General features: G+C 40.5%; 1 protein-coding gene across 2 annotated transcripts; it reads left to right on the top strand.

Moving 5' to 3' along the window:
• Positions 1-1,280: 1,280 nt before the first annotated feature.
• On the top strand, positions 1,281-21,423 carry LOC122967745 (MBT domain-containing protein 1-like). 2 transcript variants are annotated; one of them, XM_044332537.1, is made up of 18 exons: positions 1,281-1,478; positions 3,892-4,153; positions 4,611-4,744; positions 7,203-7,314; positions 8,874-8,953; positions 9,045-9,162; positions 9,786-9,920; positions 10,592-10,680; positions 11,225-11,317; positions 12,231-12,366; positions 12,765-12,820; positions 13,212-13,316; positions 13,438-13,585; positions 14,676-14,758; positions 15,484-15,721; positions 17,930-18,001; positions 18,738-18,926; positions 20,251-21,423. In XM_044332537.1, the coding sequence occupies exons 1-18, from the start codon at positions 1,458-1,460 to the stop codon at positions 20,358-20,360; spliced, it is 2,181 nt and encodes a 726-aa protein (XP_044188472.1). In that variant the 5' UTR covers positions 1,281-1,457; the 3' UTR covers positions 20,361-21,423. The 2 variants fall into 2 exon arrangements, with proteins under 2 accessions (XP_044188472.1, XP_044188471.1); XM_044332536.1 differs by having other exon boundaries at positions 1,282-1,478; positions 11,219-11,317.
• Positions 21,424-21,695: the final 272 nt, after the last annotated feature.

The raw sequence follows: 21,695 nt of genomic DNA, 5'->3' as shown, positions 1-21,695 counted from the left end.
AGCTCTGCCATAAACTTTATGAAGCTTGTAGATTTTCAGTTTTTGTTGACGTTGCCAGAAAGTTGATAATTCTACTGTATGTTTATTATTGAGGGTGCTGGTGGTGGACTGGAATGCGTCCTGATCCAGATTGATTCAGACCTCAGTTTAAACACAATCACACAGTTGCAGCCTGCTGAAATACAACTTAAATAATAACTCTGGCAATTTTCCATATTTTTCTTCTTATCATCAAATCTCATGTTTGGATCCAAACCAACAATGAACTGATCTACTAACAATTATTGTGTGTGTATCCAAAGCCTGATATATCTTATTCCTCCGTTGTTGTTCAGAAACTATTAAAAACACGTCAGTGAGTCACAGCGCTGCACTGGGTCACATGTTCCTTCATCATGAAGAGTTTGGTCACGTTAGTTTGTTTAGAAACGACTCCAAAGACTAATAACAGCATCACGTTTTCAGTCTCTGGAGAGTAGTTCTGTGTAAGGCAGACGCTACTGAGCATATGCAGGAATTTAAATAGAATACAGAGAAAATGACTCATACAGTGTGTAACAAAGGTAACATCATTTGTATTTTCCCTGTCAAAAATGTTGTACTCACTGTCAGCTGATGGTCTGTCAACACCCAACTTACCAAATAAATTAAAAGAACATTTTATGTATTTTATTCAATATAATTTAAAAATATTAAATTATAAATGATTTATTGGCTCAAAGTTTATTGGAATTTCAACCTTCTCAACACAGTTGACCTGTCAAAGTCTAACTAATCAGATTACAGCTTAACAAGGGCTTAAGAAAAGATTTTTTTAAATTTTTTTATTATTCAAATAATAATTCGTATGAAATAAAAATGAAAAAATGAATGAATTAATTTAAATTTAGCGTGTACAATTTTTGTCCAGCAAAAATTCAACTAACCTGACGTGCCAGACGGTTTGTTACATAGAACCATCTGAGAAGTCGTCCTTGAAAACTGTTTGGAAAATTATAATAATTATAATAATGATAATGATAATGATAATGATAATAATAATAATAATAATAATAATAATAATAATAACAATAACAATAACAATAACAATAACAATAATGATGTATGGTTTTATTGATGGTGTATTTGCATTAATACAGCTTTCGTTTTTTTAATATTAGGAACTGAATGAATAAAGATTTGAATTAATAACATGATATTAAAAGTGATCAATCTTAATCAATCATACTCTGGTTGTTCAGGTTCTGTCCAGCAGGGGGCGCTGTCGGCATCAAATTCTCATCGGTCCTGTACACGCGAAGAAGAAGCAGCAGCCAATGAGAGATCAACGGCTGCCGTTCCGGCGCATGCGCATTGGAAGTATGATAATTTTGTTGATACGTCTGCCGCTGGGCTTTAATGATTATTTCTGCGGGTTTTAGTGTTTCGGAGCCAGTGTCCCCCCGCGGCCCGAGCTGATGGAAAACCCCAGAGATCTGGTGAGTTTTTCGGCTTGTCTCCTCCGCTGGAACCCGCATTTCCCTCCTTTGTTGTGGTTGTGAGAGCGGCGTTAAACGCTGCTTCAGACACCGCTGACAGCCAGTCAAGCCGAAACTCCGCTGAGAAATCTGGTACTTAAAATTTAACTTGCGCTTCGGCGAGAATTACCAAGTCACTGAAGTATACTTTAAACCGCTTACTTAAAAGTACAATATAAACCCTTAATCGGCGTATATACACTGCAATAAATAGTTTTTAATTCAGTCAAAACATAGCTTTGTTCGCTTGCTGTTCCCAATCTCGTCTCGGATCCCCCCATGTAAAATCCTGCGATATTAGGTTTCCTTTCTTGTTGACAAAGGCACACATCTCACTGACCACAACTGTAAATTCTGTATTCAACCGGACACGACACCCTTTAATTCGGCATATACATACATCACCAAGCAGGTTTGCATTTAGTAAAAAATCACTTTTATTATCGCTGTGCTGTTTTTCCGCTACATTTATATTTATGCTCGCCTCAGTACACAGTGGAGAGCGGCGGCTGGAAGGTGAATAAATCCAAAAAAAAATGCGATTTCATCAACAATCTGTCCTTCTAGGTGCATTAAATGTGCGCCGAATTTAAGTGTGTTTTTAGCTGAGTCACAAACAGCCCGGGTTATATTATAAGAGCTACTCCTTGTTGTCTTGGCTTAAAGAAAGTTAAAATTGACAGAATTGTGGACGTGATCTGGTGTCTGATCCAGTCCAGTGTTCTCACGCTGATACAGCCGCCAGTTGTGGCCGCTGAGTCTCTCTCTCTCTCTGTATTGTCTGCCAGCCTCTCTCGCCCTCTCTCTCCGCACTGCAGTGGTGCTGGCAGCAGGTTGCAAAGCTGCAAACTCAGTGATGTAAAAAAAAAAACACTGAATGCAACAGCTGTCAGGTTGGCACGGTTCAGGTTCAGCTGTGTGTGTGTGTGTGTCAGGTGCAGGTGAAAATCAGATGATAAATGAGCTAAAGTGACTTTGTTGACTCCATGCAAACAGATAACAGATTGGGATAAGCAAAGGTCCATTAGCTTCTGATGGTCCTGTGTAAGTCACCTCCAGTGTGTGTGTGTGTGTGTGTGTGTGCAGGTGGATCTATTGAGAAAGAAACTACATATTGATCTAATGAATAAACAGACTGTTGAAAAGAATAATTAAAACCATTCACTCTCCATTTCAAACTTCCCATGTGGCATTTTGACCAAATAACCTGAAATGTTATAAATATAAATATACTGTCAATGAGATGTGACCTCGGGGTGGAACTTTGATCATGTGATAACAGTTAATCAATAGAAAATTCATAATTTTGATTACAGATTTAACATTTTAGTCATTTTTAAAGCAAAAATGTGAAGATTTATGAATCTTTGTCCTACGTAATCGAACAAACTGAATTTCGGACTGTTGGACAAAACAAGCAAATTAACAAACAACACTATTGATTAGTGTTGTTAAACCCTAACAGCTAGTTGCAGCACTAGACTAATTGATTAATTGACTAATCATTTGTGTCTGTTATAATTAGTGTGATTGTGTGACTGATCTGTGGTGCTGTGAACTTATATATGTGTAATTTGTTCTCAGGAGTCAATAAAACATTTAATTTTTATTTATTTGTATAAATACAAGACTAGAGTTGCAATGATTGACCTATATATTGATTAGTCAATTGACAGAAGATTTTTCAGCAGCTATTTTGATGATTAAATAATCATTTGAGTCATCTTTTAAGCAAAGATGCCAAATATCTGCAGATTCCAGCTTCTTAAATGTGATGATTTGATGTTTTTCTTTGATCATACATGATAATAAACTGACTATGTTTTTGGTTTTGGACTGTTTATTTGAAATTATGATGGATTATTATGATTTTTAACTAAATACTGACATTTTATAGACAAATACTGTAGATTAAACAAGAGAATAATCAGCAGATTAAATGATAATGAAAATAATTGTTAGTTGCAGCTCTAAACAAGACTCACACACAGAAACTTAATGCTTTAAAGTAAAACCCAAAAGGGCTTTTAAAGACCAAATATCTCAAATTTTAGATGTTCTAAGTTCAAGTTTACCAAAGAAGAAAGAAAATATGTCACCACAACACACAGAAGAAAATAGAAAAAAAGAAAAATGTTTCAAAAGTTCATTAAAAAAGTGAATAACCAACAATAATATATGTGCCAAATGTTAATAACAAACACAGTATATTATACAACAGCTAGAAAAGATACTCAGAGACACAAAATACAAAATTGAAGTACTTTGTCTCCCCAGATAAGCTCTAAAATTACAGTTTAATTGAAACATGTTGATCTCATTGAGACTTCTGATGAAACAAAACATCACTGATTAATACCAACTGCACCCTCAGGTGGAGCGCCCGTCCAGGAAGCGCCGTGACTCCTTTGGGATGCTGGACGGTGCGGAGGAGGACCGCAGCAGCTGCAGCACTGAGTCCAGCGGGGGGAGCGGCGCCTCCAGCCCCGAGGACAGCGAGGACGAAGAGTTGGGAGGAGGAGGAGGGGGAGGAGGAGTACCTCAACTCTCCTCCTCCTCCTCCTCCTCCTCCTCCCTGACTCTCATCAAGACCAACGGGCAGGTGTATACCTACCCCGACGGCAAGGCAGGCATGGGTCAGTATGACAGAGAGAGGGGTCAAGTTTTAACTGAATGTTTAGGAGATAATGAACACAAACGTTTTAGCAAATCAGCCGCCGAATCCATCAATAGATGCTGTTTCTGCTTTAGAGGTTAAATCATCTCTCTTTGGATCAAACCTGATCCTTAAATCTTAAACAGTTAGTTGCTAATGGAAACAAGACTGTGAGCATTTAGAGAGTGGTGTTGTGTGATTAATGAGCAGTCAGGTGCTGTTGCTGCCATCAGACTGCTGGTAGCTGGAAGGTTTTTATTGTTGTTTACTTCAACTTTTCAGTGTCTGACAGAGAAAGAAATGTTGGGACCACAAGAAGTCTTTAATGTGCAGTTTGTTTCATCATCACTCTTTCTCTGTGTGTGTGTGTGTGTGTGTGTGTGTGTGTGTGTGTGTGTGTGTGTGTGTGTGTGTGTGTGTGTGTGTGTGTGTGTCAGCGACCTGTGAGATGTGTGGTATGGTCGGTGTCAGAGATGCTTTCTACAGTAAAACCAAACGTTTCTGCAGCGTCTCCTGCTCCAGAAGCTACTCCTCCAACTCCAAGAAGGCCAGCATCCTCGCCAGACTGCAGGTATGAACACACTCAGAGCAACACAGCGTCTGCCTGATTGGATCCTGCTAACGACCTGTACACTACCGCATGTTCATTCACATACATAACGCCTGAAGACCACCTTACAGGAAGCTGCTTTCACAAGGAATCATGAAAAGAAATCTACTGAGGAGTGATTAGACACAGAAAACATCCAGCTTGATTATGGTTCCTTTTGTTTATCAGGGCTGCTGATCTTAACTGGTGTCGGTTTCTGTAATCGATTTTTACGGCTGGGTGGGTGATTGGCCCGAGCAGTCTGTGGAGTTGGTCTGTTAACAAACCAGGAAAGCACAGCTATCATCATCAAAAGGAGAACTGGATAGGGCATACCCTGAGGAAGGACTCAAACAACATCACTAGACAGGCCCTGGATTACAACCCTGCAGAGGAAGAGGAAAGCCAGTAGGCCGAGAAAGACCTGGAGACGTTCCACAACTCCAAGACCTGAAGAACATCAGAGTGAGCTGGCAAGAAGTAAAGGCCTGGGCCCAGAAGAGAGTGAGATGGAGAGCTCTGGTGGACGCCCTATGCCCCTCAACGGGGTAAAGAGGATTAAGTCAAAGTAAGTCACTGATCTTAACTAGATGGCAAAACTACAGTGGCCCTGAAAGCTCAACAAAACACAAGCAAATGAAGAAGACATTGACAACACATGCAAATGCAGCAAAGATAGAAAACACAAATGTCATCAAATGCTGTTCAGATAAAGATTATAATCTAAAAAACATTCACTTCCATTTATCCATCCATCCATTTCCATTGCTTCTCCGGGACCAGGTCACGGTGGCATCAGACTAAGGAAACTCCCTCACTTGGGGCAGCAACTCACACCCAACCCAGAGGGGTCACTCCACCTTTTCCTGGCAGAGCATCTTGGCCTCAGGTTTGGAGATGCTGACTCTCATCCGGCCGGCTACAAACCATCCCAGTGACTGCTGGAGGTCACGGTGTGTTGAAGCAGAGAAGCAATCCTGAGGTCCCCAAACTGGACACTCTCCTCCCCCCCGGGCTGCACCTTGAGATTCTGTCCATGAAAATCACAAACAGAATCGGTGACGAGGGACAAACCTGGCAGAGCCCAACACCCATTGAGAACAAGTCTGACTTACTGCAGTTATATAAGGACTGAATGGCTCACAGCAATGGCCCTGGTACCCCGTACTCCCTGCAGCACCGCCCACAAGGTTCCAACACGGTCGTAAGCTTTCTCCAAGTCCACAAAGCACATGGAGACTGGATGTGCAAACTCCCATGACCCCTCAATTATCCTTGCAAGAGTGAAGAGCTGGTCCGCTGTTCCTCAGCCAGGATGGAATCCACATTCTTCCTCCTAAACACGGGCTTCAACAATCAGCTGGAGCCTCCTCTCCAGCACTGTGGCAGAAGCTTTCCCGGGAGGCTGAGACGTGTTGAAAATATGTTGACAACATACACTTTTGAACAAAATCTAGCCCCTTTTTAACAGACGCTAGATGTCTTTTCTGTTCTGTTCTGTTATCAGCTGCTCCAACAGTAACTTCAACTACAGAAAAAATAAATATATAAATAATAATGACAGTTAATTATGTGGCAAAAGGACAGAACTCCCCATGCACAGCCAGTATTTTCAGACAGGTGCTGGTCGGTCGCAGGAACATATAAGGTGAAAATCAAAATTAACCACTGCACACTGTAATGACTTTACTGTGACTTTATTGAGAGTGAACAACGCGTTTCACCTGTAGCTTCTTCAGGTTCGTTCAGTACAACTGCTGAGTACTCACAGGTGTGATAAATACATCTGAGTCACATGACTTAATTATCACAGTCTTCATTTTCTCAAAGTGAACATTTTTATAAAGGGCACGAAAATGAAAATATACATATTACAAAAAACATGACGTGATTAATGTTGCACAAAGTTACAAGAATTACACCATTTTATATAATTAAACTTCATTACATCCCGTAAACAACTGACTGAATAGGATGGGTAAAATTCCCTAAGCAGAACGGACTACAGGTCCTACAGCTGTCTCTCTACATCACTAAATGGGAAGGGTGAGTGCCAGGGGACCTAGTGGCTCATCTCTCCCTAAGAGTCCAAATAGCCTGTGGAGAAAAATACAAGTTAATATTTACATATTCTCCTTCTACTAATTCAAATATGAGAAAATCATTTGATAAAAGTGCCAGAGACGGTTTTGAAGAAGGCCATTCTACAGCAAAAACCAGTCTGTGAAGTGTCTCCTTGTCTCCTCCGAGACACATTCAGGGGTTTGGAACATCCTCGATGATGGCGGACCTCGATTGATTTCTGGGTGACAGGAATTAGCAGAATAGAAACTGTCCAGTGTGTCTTTGCTCCTTAAACATGAAACAAGCCAAACAAGATGCAGAGTTTGTGTCTTTTAAAGGGGAAGTCTAACCCGATGTCTGTCTCTGTGTCTTAAAGGGGAAGCCTCCCACTAAGAAGGCTAAAGTTCTTCAGAAACAGCCTTTAATGACCAAACTAGCGGCGTACGCTCAGCACCAAGCCAACCAGCAGAGCAGCGTGAAGAAGAGCGGTGAGTCTACAAATACGCAAATGTGGATTTGCACAAACTATCATGAAGAGCTGAGTGAGCTTTTGTTATTTATGACAGATTATCTTTGGGTTTTAGACTTTTCTTAGACAAAACAAGACATTTTTAACATTTCAGAGCTAAATGACCAAATGATTTATCTAAAAAATAATCTGCAGATGAATTGATTATGAAAACAATTGTTGTTTGCAGCCTCAGATATTTAGTTACACTCAGCTGCGTCATGTGAATGAATGTAAATGTTTATATTTATCAATACAATAACTGATAAGAAATAAGTGTTTAAAGATGCAGTTCATTTATTACTGATTTTACATAAACATCAGCAGAAGGAATGATGCAGTTTTCCTTCAACTAATGTTCTTTATTGAGGAAATACAGACACAAAATAAAGACGTGTTCAGTCTGTAAAACCACTAAAGTACAGACACAAAGTTTCTGTCACCACATGATCAGAGATGAAGTGCAACAGCATCTGTTTTGCAATTGTGAAAAGTAACTAAGAATGTAGTCAAGTACTGTACTTAAGTACAGTTTTGAGGTACTTGTACTTTACTTGAGTATTTCCATGTGATGCTACTTTCTACATGTCAGAGGGAAATATTGTACTTTCTACTCCACTACATTTATTTGACAGCTTTAGTTACTTTTCAGATGAAGATTTGACACAATGGATAATATAACAAGCTTTTAAAATACAACACATTGTTAAAGATGAAACCAGTGGTTTCCAACCTTTTTGTCTTTTGACGTCTTACAAAAAGCAGTGTGTAGTCGGGGTCACATTTCACATGTCTATGAGTTGTTAACAGCTCCACCAAATAGTGATTTTTCCCTCTAAACTTCTCACATGCTTTCATTTCAATAAATGTTCAAATGATCCAATATTTCAGCAAAAATCAAAGATTAGAGAAAAAGTCCAAAAACTGAAAACAGATTTGTGTATCAGAACTTTGTTTTTTCTTCTTTCCTCTCCCATTAATCATCTCACCACCCCTCAGATTTATCTGATGACCCTTTGGAGGGGCCCGACCCCTAGGTTGGGAACCACTGGACTAAACTAGCTAACTGTATATAAAGTAGTGTAAACTAGCTCCACCTCCAGCAGCTACAACAGTAACATGCTGCTCTAACACTGATGCTTCACTATTAATAATCTAATGATGTCATATATAATAATATATCAGTCAGAGGGACCAAACCACTACTTTTACTGCAATACTTTAACTACATCAAGCTCATAATACTTATGTACTTTTACTGCAATACTTTAACTACATCAAGCTCATAATACTTATGTACTTTTACTGCAATACTTTAACTACATCAAGCTCATAATACTTATGTACTTTTACTGCAATACTTTAACTACATCAAGCTCATAATACTTATGTACTTTTACTGCAATACTTTAACTACATCAAGCTCATAATACTTATGTACTTTTACTGCAATACTTTAACTACATCAAGCTCCTTTAAAGTGACCTGTGAGTGTTTTTCTTTGTTTTTGTTGTTTTGTTGATGTTGTGTTTCCTGCAGTTCCCGTGGAGATGTTTGACTGGGGCCGTTACCTTGGAGACGGAGATGTGGCGGGAGCCCCAGTCAGCTGTTTCAAACATGTGAGTCCAACACACAAACACCTCATACCTGCACTGCAGCTTTTCTCTCATTGTTTATAGATATGTATGTAAGTTGTGTTCGGGTGTTCAGGTGTCGATGGGGAAGTCGTGGGGCGACATCAGCGAAGGCGTCCGAGTCGAAGTCCCGAACACTGACAGCAGTCTGCCCATGAAGGTGTACTGGATCGCTGGCATCATCAAACTGGCTGGTACACACACACACACACACACACACACACACACACACACACACACACACACACACACACTTAAAGCCGATTAAAGAGGCTTATAGTTGTATGAGAGAATTGACAAAACTCAATTTCAGCTTCTTCATATCGGCTTCAAGTTGATTTAAAGGTTTTTATTTATCACTTTTATCAGTTGTTGCGTCCAGACGAACACACACGTTCACCCTCCAGTCCTGCGACTGAGCTTTGCTCTTTACATGTCGACTGAAGACTCACCTTTATTCACCAGTGTTTCTGTGTTAAGTGGAGCCCTGTCTCCCTTTGAATTCATTACATTCATTCGTGTTGTCTTTTTGGATCAAACTTCTTCTTTGTCTTGTCCAGATGATTTCTCTCATTTGTTTTGTTTTCTGTGTGTTTTATTTCATATAATTATTATTACCATAAAGATTATTATAGTGGCCTTTATTGACCTCAGCTGCAGAGTGAAGCAGGTTTTTATTAGAAACAGAGTCAGCTACTGCTTTTATATTTGATCATATTTTAGTAAGAAGCCTGTTTTCAGATCTGATTTGCTGTTGGACTTGAACGTGAACATGGATTGATGATGATGATGATGATGATGATGATGATGTGTGCAGGTTTTAAGGCCTTGCTGCGGTACGAGGGTTTTGACAGCGACTCCACCAGAGATTTCTGGTTGAACCTGTGTGTGCCGGACATCCACCCGGTCGGCTGGTGCGCCGCTGGAGGAAAACCTCTGGTTCCCCCTCAGAGTAAGAGACAGAGTCACTGTTGGTCACATGTGCAGACCGTCAGTGGAACCAGGTGAAGGAACGTGAACCAGTTTAGATCTTCGACATGTCAACAACCACTAAAATGTTTTATTTTCAGTAGTAATGATGCAGGCAGATGTTGCATCATGTCAGACTAGTGCAGGAACATCAGTTAACTCTGAAACATCTGCTGTTCACATCTGGTCAGTGTGAAGCTCTGCTAACGTCCACCAGAACAACCAGAACCAGAACCAGAACCAGAGGAGGAGGGATACGTTTATATATGTCTGGATGTGCTGAAATTCAAAACGCCAATAAATATATTTGTCAAAAAAAGTGATGAGGAGTCACAAGCAGAGTCTCTCTCCTAAACCACCTGCAAGGAAACACACAAAACCCCAGAGTGTTTCATCTTTTGTAGTAATAACCTTTAACTCGGCATCACAACAACAACAACAACAACAACAACAACAACAATACACATTTTTAATTAAAGCAGGTCGCTGCTGTGTTTCTGTTACCGGAACTAATTAACTTCAGCAGTCAGAGCTGCAGATGGAGGGAGGAAATGATGTCTTATGATTGGCTGGTGAAATGAAGATGGTGATGATGTTTGTGTGTGTGTGTGTGTGTGTGTGTGTGTGTGTGTGTGTGTGTGTGTGTGTCCTCAGCCATCCTGCACAGATTCACCAACTGGAAGAACTTCCTGATTAAAAGACTGACGGGATCCAAAACACTGCCGCCAAACTTCTCCTCCAAGGTCACACACACACACACACACACACACACACACACGTCAGATCATGGTCATCTTTGGGGACATTACATAGACTTACACTCATTTCCTGGACACTTACCTGAACCATAACCACTGACCCAAAAATCAGCTTTTTCCCAGTTGGGGACACGACTTTTATCCCCAACTGGGCAAACCGTCCCCAGTTAACTGGTCCTAAGTCTGAAATTTGTCCCCAGAAGTAGCCTATGACAGACCATACACACACACACACTCAAATCTTTGGCCATTGTGATATTTTATAGATTTTCTTCTTTACAGATGGCTGAGAGTGTGTTTTCTAACGTTTGACCTAATATTTGTGATCTTCTGATTGGCTCATTTACTCAGCATCTGTGCTCATGTCTGACACTGTTGTGATGATGTTTGATCCATAAACCTGATGAAGGTCACACAGACTGAAACGTTACCAACACCAGCAGGAAGTGTGTTGTGCACCTGCTGCGGAGACGTCAGAAATGTCCTCACTGTCTAAACACGTCTTCCTCTGTCTGGTCCTCAGGTGCAGGAGAGCATGCAGTATCCCTTCAAGAAGCAGATGCGGGTGGAGGTGGTGGATAAGACTCACCTGTGTCGGACTCGGGTCGCTCTGGTTGAACAGGTTGGACTGTGTGGAAGGTTTACAGGTGTCTGTAGTTCATCCAGGTTCAAAGAAAACACAGAAGTGGAAATTAAACAATTTCAGTAATTTAAATTGTGCTGCAACTAACGATTATCTCTGATATCCATTAATCTGCTGATCATTTCCTTCATTGATTGGTTCTTCAATAAAATGTCAGTAAAAGTAAAATTTATAACCCGTTATAATTCCATAAATCCTAAATTAACATTTTCAAACGTTTTATTCGACCAACAGTCCAAAACCAGAAATATTCAGTTTATAATCAAATTGTCACATTTGAAAGGCAAATTTTGGCATTTTTGCATGAAAAATGACTGAAATGATTCATCAGTGGTCAAAATAGTCACAGATTCATTTGCTGTTGAGAAATTTAAGTAATTAATCAAACAGCAGTTTGGTGATTTGCAGGTAAAAAGATTTTTTTTATTTTGTTGTTATTCGATACGAAATTATTCAGTTTTGTTGTTATATCACACAAAACCTTCTTTATTTCACAAAAATCAACAAATAGCCGATATTATTTCTCACAGCACGAGATGACGTTTCAAATGTTGTTAGTCCACAATCAGAAAATCCTCAGTTTACCGTCATCAAGAAAAGCATCATCATCCTCAAATCTGAGACACTGAAACCAGCAAACATTCCTCATCTTTCTTTAAAAAAATGACTGAAACAATTATTTGATTAGCAAAATTATTTTCAGCTGATCAAGTCGACTAATTGTTTCAACAGTTTGAGTTCGACCTGCTGACTTCAGTCACATAAAGAAAGTTTCTGGAAACACGTGATTTTCATTTCACATCAACAACATCTTTTGGGTTTTGTTCCTGCTGCGTCTGGCGGGACAGTTTATAAATAAATGTCTTTATAATATTTCTGTGTGTTTGTGCAGGTGATCGGTGGACGTCTGCGGCTGGTGTACGAGGAGTGTGACGACGGGACGGACGACTTCTGGTGCCACATGTACAGTCCTCTGATCCACGGCATCGGCTGGTCCCGCTCCATCGGACACCGCTTCAAACGATCCGGTGGGTCAGCTGATGGGTCAGCTGATCAGTCAGCTGATCAGTCAAGTGGTTTTTTTCCACCAACTCCTGAGAAAATATCTGTCTCGTTTGCTGATACATGTTCCACTTTCTAAAGCAGACAGGAAATGTGCCGCAAAACTAAAACTAGGATCTAAAAGAGGCTAAAAATCTCTGTAGAGCAAAATACTGATTAGTGCAGCTTTAAAGCCAATACATTGAATGTATTTATACACACAAATCTGGTATTTTAATTATGCATGATATTATCAGCACGTCATCGGTATCAGCCGATAAAAACTCTGAAATGAAATATCGGCATCGGCTAATTCTCCCCCCCCTCACAGTTTGCAAACCTCTGATTGTTGGACTGAAGATGGTGTGTGTTTGTGTGTTTCCAGATGTGTCGAAGAAGCTGGACGGTCTGATGGACGCTCCTGGGAAGCTGTTTGCAAAGGTGAGAACTATGTTTTAGCTATTAGCAATTAGTTGTTTCTCAAAGTCCAAGACGACGTCCACAAATGTCTTGTTTTGTCCACAAGTCAAAGATATTCAGTTTACTGTCACAGAGACTAAAGACACCAGAAAATATGAACACAAAGTACAGCTGAGGCTGATTTTTAATGTCATTAGTTTTGCAGTTATTTAGCACAAGATGAAAAGTCAGAGGATCAAAGTTATTATAATTCAATTTAATGAAGAACCTGAATATGCTCTCACGTGTAGAGTAGATGACCTTTGACCTCTCATTACAACCTCAGAGGTATCGTTAATATTTTGGTGCAAACTGCAGATGTTTTTGTGTAATGTACAGTAAAAAGTTAATGTTCTGTGTGTTTCCTGCTCAGGTGAAGGAGGTGGATCAGAGCGGCTCCTGGTTTGAAGATGGAATGAAGCTGGAGGCCATCGACCCGCTCAACCTGTCCGCCATCTGCGTGGCCACCGTCAGGAAGGTGAGGACAACCGGGAGCCAATCACATCAAAGCAAAACAACAGCTCCATGAAACCAGGTGCTCTTCAGTAACCAGGTACATCCTCCCTCTGTTACTCCACCCTCCCTCCTCCACCCTCCAGGTCCTGGCAGATGGGTATCTGATGATCGGTATCGATGGTTCGGAGGCGGCTGACGGCTCCGACTGGTTCTGCTATCACTCCACCTCTCCCTCCATCTTCCCCGTCGGCTTCTGTGAGATCAACAACATCGAGCTGACCCCGCCCAGAGGTACAACCTACACCTACACTTGCACCACCTACACCACCATCACCCCAATCACCTACACCTCCATCACTTCCACCTCCACCACCTGAACCTCCACCTCCATCACCTGAACCTACACCTGCACCACCTGAACCTACACTTCCACCTCCACCACCTGAACTTACACCTACACTACCATCACCACCATCACCCCAATCACCTACACCTCCATCACCTGAACCTACACCTGCACCTCCTGAACCTACACTTCCACCTGCACCACCATCACCACCATCACCCCAATCACCTACATCTCCATCACTTCCACCTCCATCACCTGAACCTACACCTCAACCTCTGTCACCCAAACCTACACCTCCACCTCTTAAACCTCCACCTCCATTACTTCCACCTCCATCACCTCAAACTACACCTTCATCACGTCCATCTAAACCTCCATCATCTCCAGCTCCACTTCCTTCATCTACACGTCCCCCATTGGCACCTCCACCACCTGCACCACCATCACCCCAATCACCTACATCTCCACCTCCATCACCTGAACCTACACCTCCATTACCTGAACCTCCACCTCCATCACTTCCACCTCCATCACCTGAACTTACATCTCAACCTCTTAAACCTCCACCTCATCACTTCCACCTCCATCACCTGAACCTACACTTCCACCTCTTAAACCTCCGCCTCATCACTTCCACCTCCATCACCTGAACCTACACCTCAACCTCCATCACCTGAACCTACACCTCCACCTCTTAAACCTCCATATCCATATCCATCACCAGAACCTACACATCCACCTCCACCTCTTAAACCTCAACCTCCATCACTTCAACCTCCACCTCCCCCTACATCACCTGAACCTCCATCTCCTCAAATTACACCTTCATCTAAACCTCTATCATCTCCAACTCCCCTTCCTTTATCTACACATCCCCCATTGCCACCTCCACCACCTGCACCACAGGGACTCACAGCTCTGACTGAACCCTTAGCTACATACATCTTTAATCCTTTAAAGGTTTTATTTTTCAGTCCTGCACGTGATTAAAATTATTTTTTCTCCACTTTTGTCTCGATCTTTGTGTCTCAGGTTACACTAATCTTCCCTTCAGATGGTTTGAGTATCTAAAGGAGAGCAAGTCAGTGGCTGCTCCCGTCAACCTCTTCAACAAGGTGAGACTAAACACACATACAGGAAACACACACTTTATCAAGCTTATTTAATGTTTTTGGCTTTTCAGTGAGGACATTTTACCAAAAATTAGTGTAAAAAAACAATATGAAAATGTTATTTTTCACATTTTTGTATGAGATTAATTTGCTGATTTTTGCGATCAATCGTTGTGATTCATACCTTCCAATTTTCTAAAGCCCAGTGTAGCATCTTAAAAAGTGTTTTGTGCGACCAACAAAATATTCAATTTACTATAATAAAAGACCAATAAAAACAGCAAATCATCATATTGGAAAACCTGAAACCATCAAATATTTCTCATTTTTGCCTGAAAAATTACTTAAACAAATAAATCATTTTCAAAATACTTGTCGGTTAATTTTTTGTCAATCAGCTAATTGTAAATCATTTTGGGCTCTAAAAACAATAAATATGATCCATAAAAGGAACAATTCTGTAGAAAAACTTTACATTGTTGTCTCACACTGTAACATAAAAAAACTTTTTGCAATGAAGTTTTCCGAAAATTCAGATTTTTTTAATGTTCTGCTTGCGTTTATTTGCATAATTAAAATAATGATAAGAATAATAATTGACTAAAGAACTCGAATGATGTGAGAATGTGGAACAAAATGAAGAAACATGCAGATATTTTTGATGTAAACGTGAAATAAAAATGTAAATGAAACGTTCAGTGTTGAGTTTCTCCGCTCACCTCCAACAGGAAGTTCCTAACCACGGTTTCCGTCCCGCGATGAAGCTGGAGGCTGTGGACCTCATGGAGCCCAGGTTGGTCTGCGTCGCCACGGTGACCCGCATCGTGCACCGGTTGCTACGGATACACTTTGACGGCTGGGAGGACGAGTACGACCAGTGGGTGGACTGCGAGTCACCTGACCTGTACCCGGTCGGCTGGTGTCAGGTGACCGGGTACCAGCTGCAGCCTCCAGCTGTCAACGCAGGTGAGTCTTACTAACGACCCGAATCCAAAACTGTAGAAGAAGAAAGATTTATGGCGTAAATTCATCCATAATCCCACTGAAAAATAAACATGAAAGCATTTATAACAACACTGAGGGTCTACAGTCATGCCAGAAGCTCTGTGAGGCTAAATGCAAACAGCTGTTGCAGATATTTGGTCATAAACCAGTTAAAATGTTGACCAGATGAAGATCAAAGTTATTACAGTTCATCCTGACGGGAACATGAATGTTTGAACCAAATTTCACCGGAATCCATCAAACAGTTGTTGAGATATTTTAATCTGAACCAAAGTGGTGCCATCCGTAAAGCTACTAGCATCAACATGAATGTATCACGCTAACGCTGCTGTCCGTAGAAAAGAGTCCAGTATTAACGTCTAAACCTAAACACTTTATTATAACTTGAATGTTAAACGCACAATATGTAATTTCAGCCGCTAGGCGTCTCAATCAAAACAATAACAAAAGACGGAGTGTGATGAGGGTGTGAAGTAGCAAAGGATCATGGGAGTTGTTGTCTTCGTTGTTAAATAACCAGCTTCACTGGGATAGGATTACTCCAGTGTTCATCATTCAGGATGTTTTTACCCGCAGAGGTCTCCTCCTCTCCAGAACAAACGGACCCGGTGATTACAGGTAAAAACACTGAATAAAGCTGTTTCACCTAAAAAATCAATATTTCTCTGACGATGTTCGGCAACCACCGGACTTCCTGGAGGGGCTGTTAGCCGAGCTGCTGCTAACGTTTGTCCAGTTTATTTCTCTGATAACTTAAGATCCAGACGTCCAATGACTAAAATCCTTCTTCCGGCTAAAAGATATAGTTAAAAACCACCTAAATTTATCATGAAAATGTGTCTTAAAACTGAATAAAAGTCCATTTATAACAGTTTGTGTGGAACAACCACAACGCCGATGTATTATCTTGTATGTGTGTAAGTTACTCTTTGGTAGACGCCATTGTAGCGGACAAACACAGCGCCGCCGTATGCATCTGGTGCGTGTTTACTCTTTGGTAGAGGAGGTATGACGTCATCGACAGGCGACCAAATGAAACGGTCCATTACTTTGATTAAATTACAGATTTCTCTGGGTTTGAAAATTGTTGGAAACATTTGGGATAATGTAAGTACACAACTCAACAACATATATAACATAGGTCTAGTTGTTTTCAGACAACCCTTTAGGGGTTACAAATTGGGTTACATTGGGTCAAGCTTGGCTTTGAGGTCACATTGTAATTCTTTATCAGACATTAAGATATCTTCTCCTTGAGACTCCAGCTGTCTGTGATGTTTTGGGGAAGGCAGAAACCTCTCTGAGGTTTATCAGCATTGCCATGGTTACCAAGGTCAGAGGAGGCTTTCCTTGACAACACAGATGGGTGGATGACACAGTCAGACATTCAAACCAAAACTGCTGAAATTACATGCAACGTGACATAAACTGTCACAGGTAAAGTGCAGTCCCTTCTTTAGAAGCTAATGAACCAGTCAGACTACTTTTTCATATTGTAGGCTGATAAAGACCAGAGGGCAGAACGGAAAGAGTCAACATCGGAGCAGAACACTCTGGTGTTTACTGTGAAAAAAAACATTTTCAGCATTGAGTTTTTAAATCTCACGTTGGGGCTCGACATTCCTGCGCTGGCTGTGCAGCTCCTCTAGACTTTCCAGACGTTAATAAAGAGAATGGATCAAATTTCGCGGGCGTTGAGTGACGCTCAAAACTATTTATCCACCATTTTACAGCTGCAACGGTAGGTTACAGCCTACTGACCATCGGGCATACTGGGACAAATCCCAGTGGGCCGTCAAACCATATCCGTTTTTACTGGCCTTCTCCATGTGTCTGTCATTCAGGGTGAGCATGAGAGCTGAAATTTAGAATTTTACAGCTGTTATTTCAGTGTGTTAGTTGCATATTTAATCAGCATTTAGGTAAATGGAAGTAAAAGGATCAAACTATTATTGTGTTGGCAGATTGTCAGTTTTATAGGGTTTGGATTGTTTTTCCTTCAGTACGTGAGGTAACGTTTAGACAAGGTTTGTAAAACTTAATATGCACATTGTTCTGCGTTGCTCTGTAAACAAAGACAGGTGGTGGCCAAACTCAACTCACTCCTATTATTATTTACCTCGATGAGCATATCTTAATGAATATAATGTGTTTTAATGTGTTTTTCAGGCTCCAGAGATCTACAGTCAGCTGCGTCCAAACAGAGGAAGAAATCCCAGCAGTACAAGGGACAAAAGAAAAGTACGTTTTTCTCCTGAACGTTCAAATGTGAGATAAGTTTTAACATTAAAAATATAGACGATGATAATGCACTTTTCAAAACCCATGTTACACAAGGCAGCAAATAGAAATCAACAAATTATAAAATCATTAGGTTTTATGCAAGATAAGATTAAGCCAGATAAAAGAAGTTCATACTGGATATTAAAAGATCCTTCAAATGTGCTTTCAATGGAAGTGATGGAGGATAAAATCCACAGTGTGTCCACACAGTCATTTAAAAGTCTGTGTGAAGCTTCTATTCAGCTTCATCAGTCTGAGTTAGTCATATCAAGTGGATATCTGACACATTTACAGTCTTTTTAGCATCAAATTCCCTCTTTGTGTTTCCCTGTTGAGCTACAGGTGGTAGTATAGTAACAAAAAGAGGGACTTTGGCACTAAAAAGACTGTAACGTTGAAAGATATCTACTTGATTTGACTCATTTGGACACTGAAGCTTCATATTAGCTTCAGATAAACTTTAAATACATTTTTGCAGAGAAGGAGGACTGTGGACTTTGTCCCCCATCACTTCCATTGTAAGGTCATTATGAAGGGATCTTCTAATGGTCAGTATGAACAGGAGGAATGATTACAGCAAGAAAAACAGGAAGAAAAATACGAACCTGTCCTTTAAGAATAAAGCGTGAGTTTCCACCTGTGACAGAAGCTGAAAACATTAAATGTTTCATCATCTTTAACCTGCTTCTCTCAGAGAGGAAGCTGCCCATTGCCAAGCGACCAGTCAGTCTGTCCGGTGCCATGGTAACAGGCGTACCCAGGAGCCTGTCGGGTGATGAGAACGAGAGTCCGCCTGATTACCCATCACCCCCTACTCCTGCCTCGGCGGCCCAACCTGCATCTGCCGACCCAGAGAGCAGCCCGAACACCGAGGGAGGGGCAGGTACGCACACACCTGATGTTTGTATCTCTACTAGTTCTGCAGTTACAGCAAGCGTCTTTTTTCTATGATTTCTAAGCAGTTTTATGGAGGTTTTATTCATGATGCACATCAGAGATGATGATATCCTGGGGGGGGGGTGTAAGTCACTAAATCTAAAAATATGTGTTTCATGTCTGTGCGTTAGGATTTGACTGAGTTATGACTCAAAGAAGGAGACATCGTACAACCTCACATTGCTAACGTAAAGGGCTAACGAAAAGTAGCCCACTGACATCTTCGACTGTCTTCATCGGTCACGTGACCCTCGTTTTTCAGGTCGTAGAGGTCCCGCTAGAGCATATGTTGTTGTTATTATTGTTGTTGTTGTTGTTGTTGTTGTTATAATTAGCAACAAGTTTTAATAATAATAACTTGTGTTTGATGTTATTTTTCTTTATTCTCTTGGACAGTTTGATCGTTGATTGATGGAGTCATGTGGGTTTCATAACCTGACAAATTAATTAATAAAGATTTATGTTATAATTACAAAGCAACAAGCAAACATATTTTTTTTACATCTATGCAAATATATATATAATATTTGTAACTTGAATAAGTAATACACTCAGAGTTATTTAACATTAAGGAGTAGTTACATTTATTTTACATTACATTTAGTTACATTTAAAAGTTACATCTGGCCCTTTGAGGGCAACGATTCGGTGAAAATGAGTTTGACGCCCCTGATCTAGAGTCCTCCGTCATCATTAACGAGCACAAACTCTGGTTCATCTCTGTGGTAGTTGAATGGTTAAACTGCTTATTAAATAACCAAAATCCTCAATTCAACTCCAGTGAGAAACTTTTGTTGCATTTTGTTCCCGTATCTATCTACCCTCATGTCCTGTCTGCTTCTATTCTGTCAGCTGAAGGTGAAACTTTTGAATAATGATTATTTTCACTGCAGATTATTTTCCAACTCATCCAAGAATTAATTTTGTCTATAAAATGTCAGAAAATTATCCTGTCATGATTTCCCAAAACTTAAGTTAACATACACAAAAGTGTTGTTTTATTTGACGAAAAGACCCCAAAACCCAAAAATTATTATACATGACAAACAAAAGCGTCAATTAATCACGTTCCAGAAGGTGGAACCGGTGAAATTTTGGCTGTTTTGCTTGAAAAAACTATTAATCGGTTAATTTTCTGACAATCGACTAATTGTTGCAGCTCGGTAGAAAATCCACAAAAGAAGGATCTCAAACTCCACCCGGCTGTGACACATCACCGGCAGACCGGGAGCTTTAACCGAGCACTCCTAACGTCCTCTCTGTTTCTGTAGGTTCACAGATGAAAGAGGAGAACACTGAAGCACCAGAGTTACCGTCTGATAGGACTGAAACGGAAACCAACGGATCGTCTGGAGAATTCTTTACCAGCCAGGACCCGTAGGCCTCATCCATCCCTCTCTGCCTTTATCGCTCCATCCATCCATCCATCCATCCATCCATCCATCCATCGCTCTACTTCTCGACAGTTATGAGTTTCAGGTCTCATATAATCATCTACTCTGATTAATTCAGATGTCTAGTTTATGGAGGAGGGAATACAGTGTTTCTACAAGTAGAAATCCGACGTTGTTGACGGTCTGTTTTAAGGCGGTAAACACAAACTTTGAATGACTTCAGCTGGCTGGAGATGGAAGCTAAATGAGGCTCTTCATTAATAGTGTCCAGTCCTGCCTTCCTTCCTTCCTTCCATCACTACATCCACGGTTTTTACTCCTCAGTCTTTCTCACTTCTCTTGGTGCCCCGTCAGACCAGAAACTAACAGCAGAATTCATGCACATGTGATAGTCAGGGCCGCAGCTACCATTCATCACACTAATGTTTGGTCCTTAATGTTTTTCTGGCAATTTGGGGGTTTTCATAACCTGTGTACTTTAAATCTAACACCGGCTGGAAATGACGGCTGATTACAATATGTTTAGATTTTATATTTAAACTACTTTTAGCTATACAAAAAAAATAAAGAAACAATTTTATTCCTAAAAGCTAAATGGTCATGCTTTAGATCCTATTTAGACAAAATAATGGAACAGGCAACTGAATAAATAAAATATAAACAACTTGGACTCTTGACCTCAGCTGTACTGTAGCTGGCAGGCAGACGCGGAAAGCATGAATTGGCCTTTAGTCACTAAACGGACAATAAGTTAAAGTTTACTCAAGAGACGTATTTGTAGCATGGCATCCTGTCTGACACTCCACTGCAAGCAAATCCATTAATCGCGGCGATTCCATTAAAATGTTTTGATTTTTTTTTTTTTTGCGTAGAAAGTGATGCTGTCATAAACGCTGGTCTGACCAGGCGCTTACTCTTCATTTCCCAAACTCTTTCTCAGATCTCCATTTTTTTTTTTTTTTTTTTTTTTACCTTTCCCAACAACAAACCAGACTTTTCTTAAAGGTGCAGTGTGTAGAATTTAGTGGCATTTAGCAGAACGGACTTGGCAGAAATGAATATAATATTATAAAAGTATGTTTTAATTAGTGTATAATCCCATGAAAAAATCTGTTGCCTTAGAATGAGCCTTTTATATCTACATAGGGAGCGGGTCCTCTTCCACGGAGGTCGCCATGTTGCACCAACAAGTTTCTACAGTAGCCCAGAACGGACAAACCAAACACTGGCTTTAGAGAGGGACTTTCAAGTTTTTCACGAGTGTCGCAGCCACCGTAGGTTCTCCTCATAGACTGTATAAAAATATGGACGTAGCTACCGTG

Source organism: Thunnus albacares, chromosome 17 (assembly GCF_914725855.1).
Source record: "Thunnus albacares chromosome 17, fThuAlb1.1, whole genome shotgun sequence".
In the NCBI taxonomy this organism is placed as follows: domain Eukaryota; kingdom Metazoa; phylum Chordata; class Actinopteri; order Scombriformes; family Scombridae; genus Thunnus; species Thunnus albacares.
This window is presented reverse-complemented; position numbering and strand designations above follow the sequence as displayed.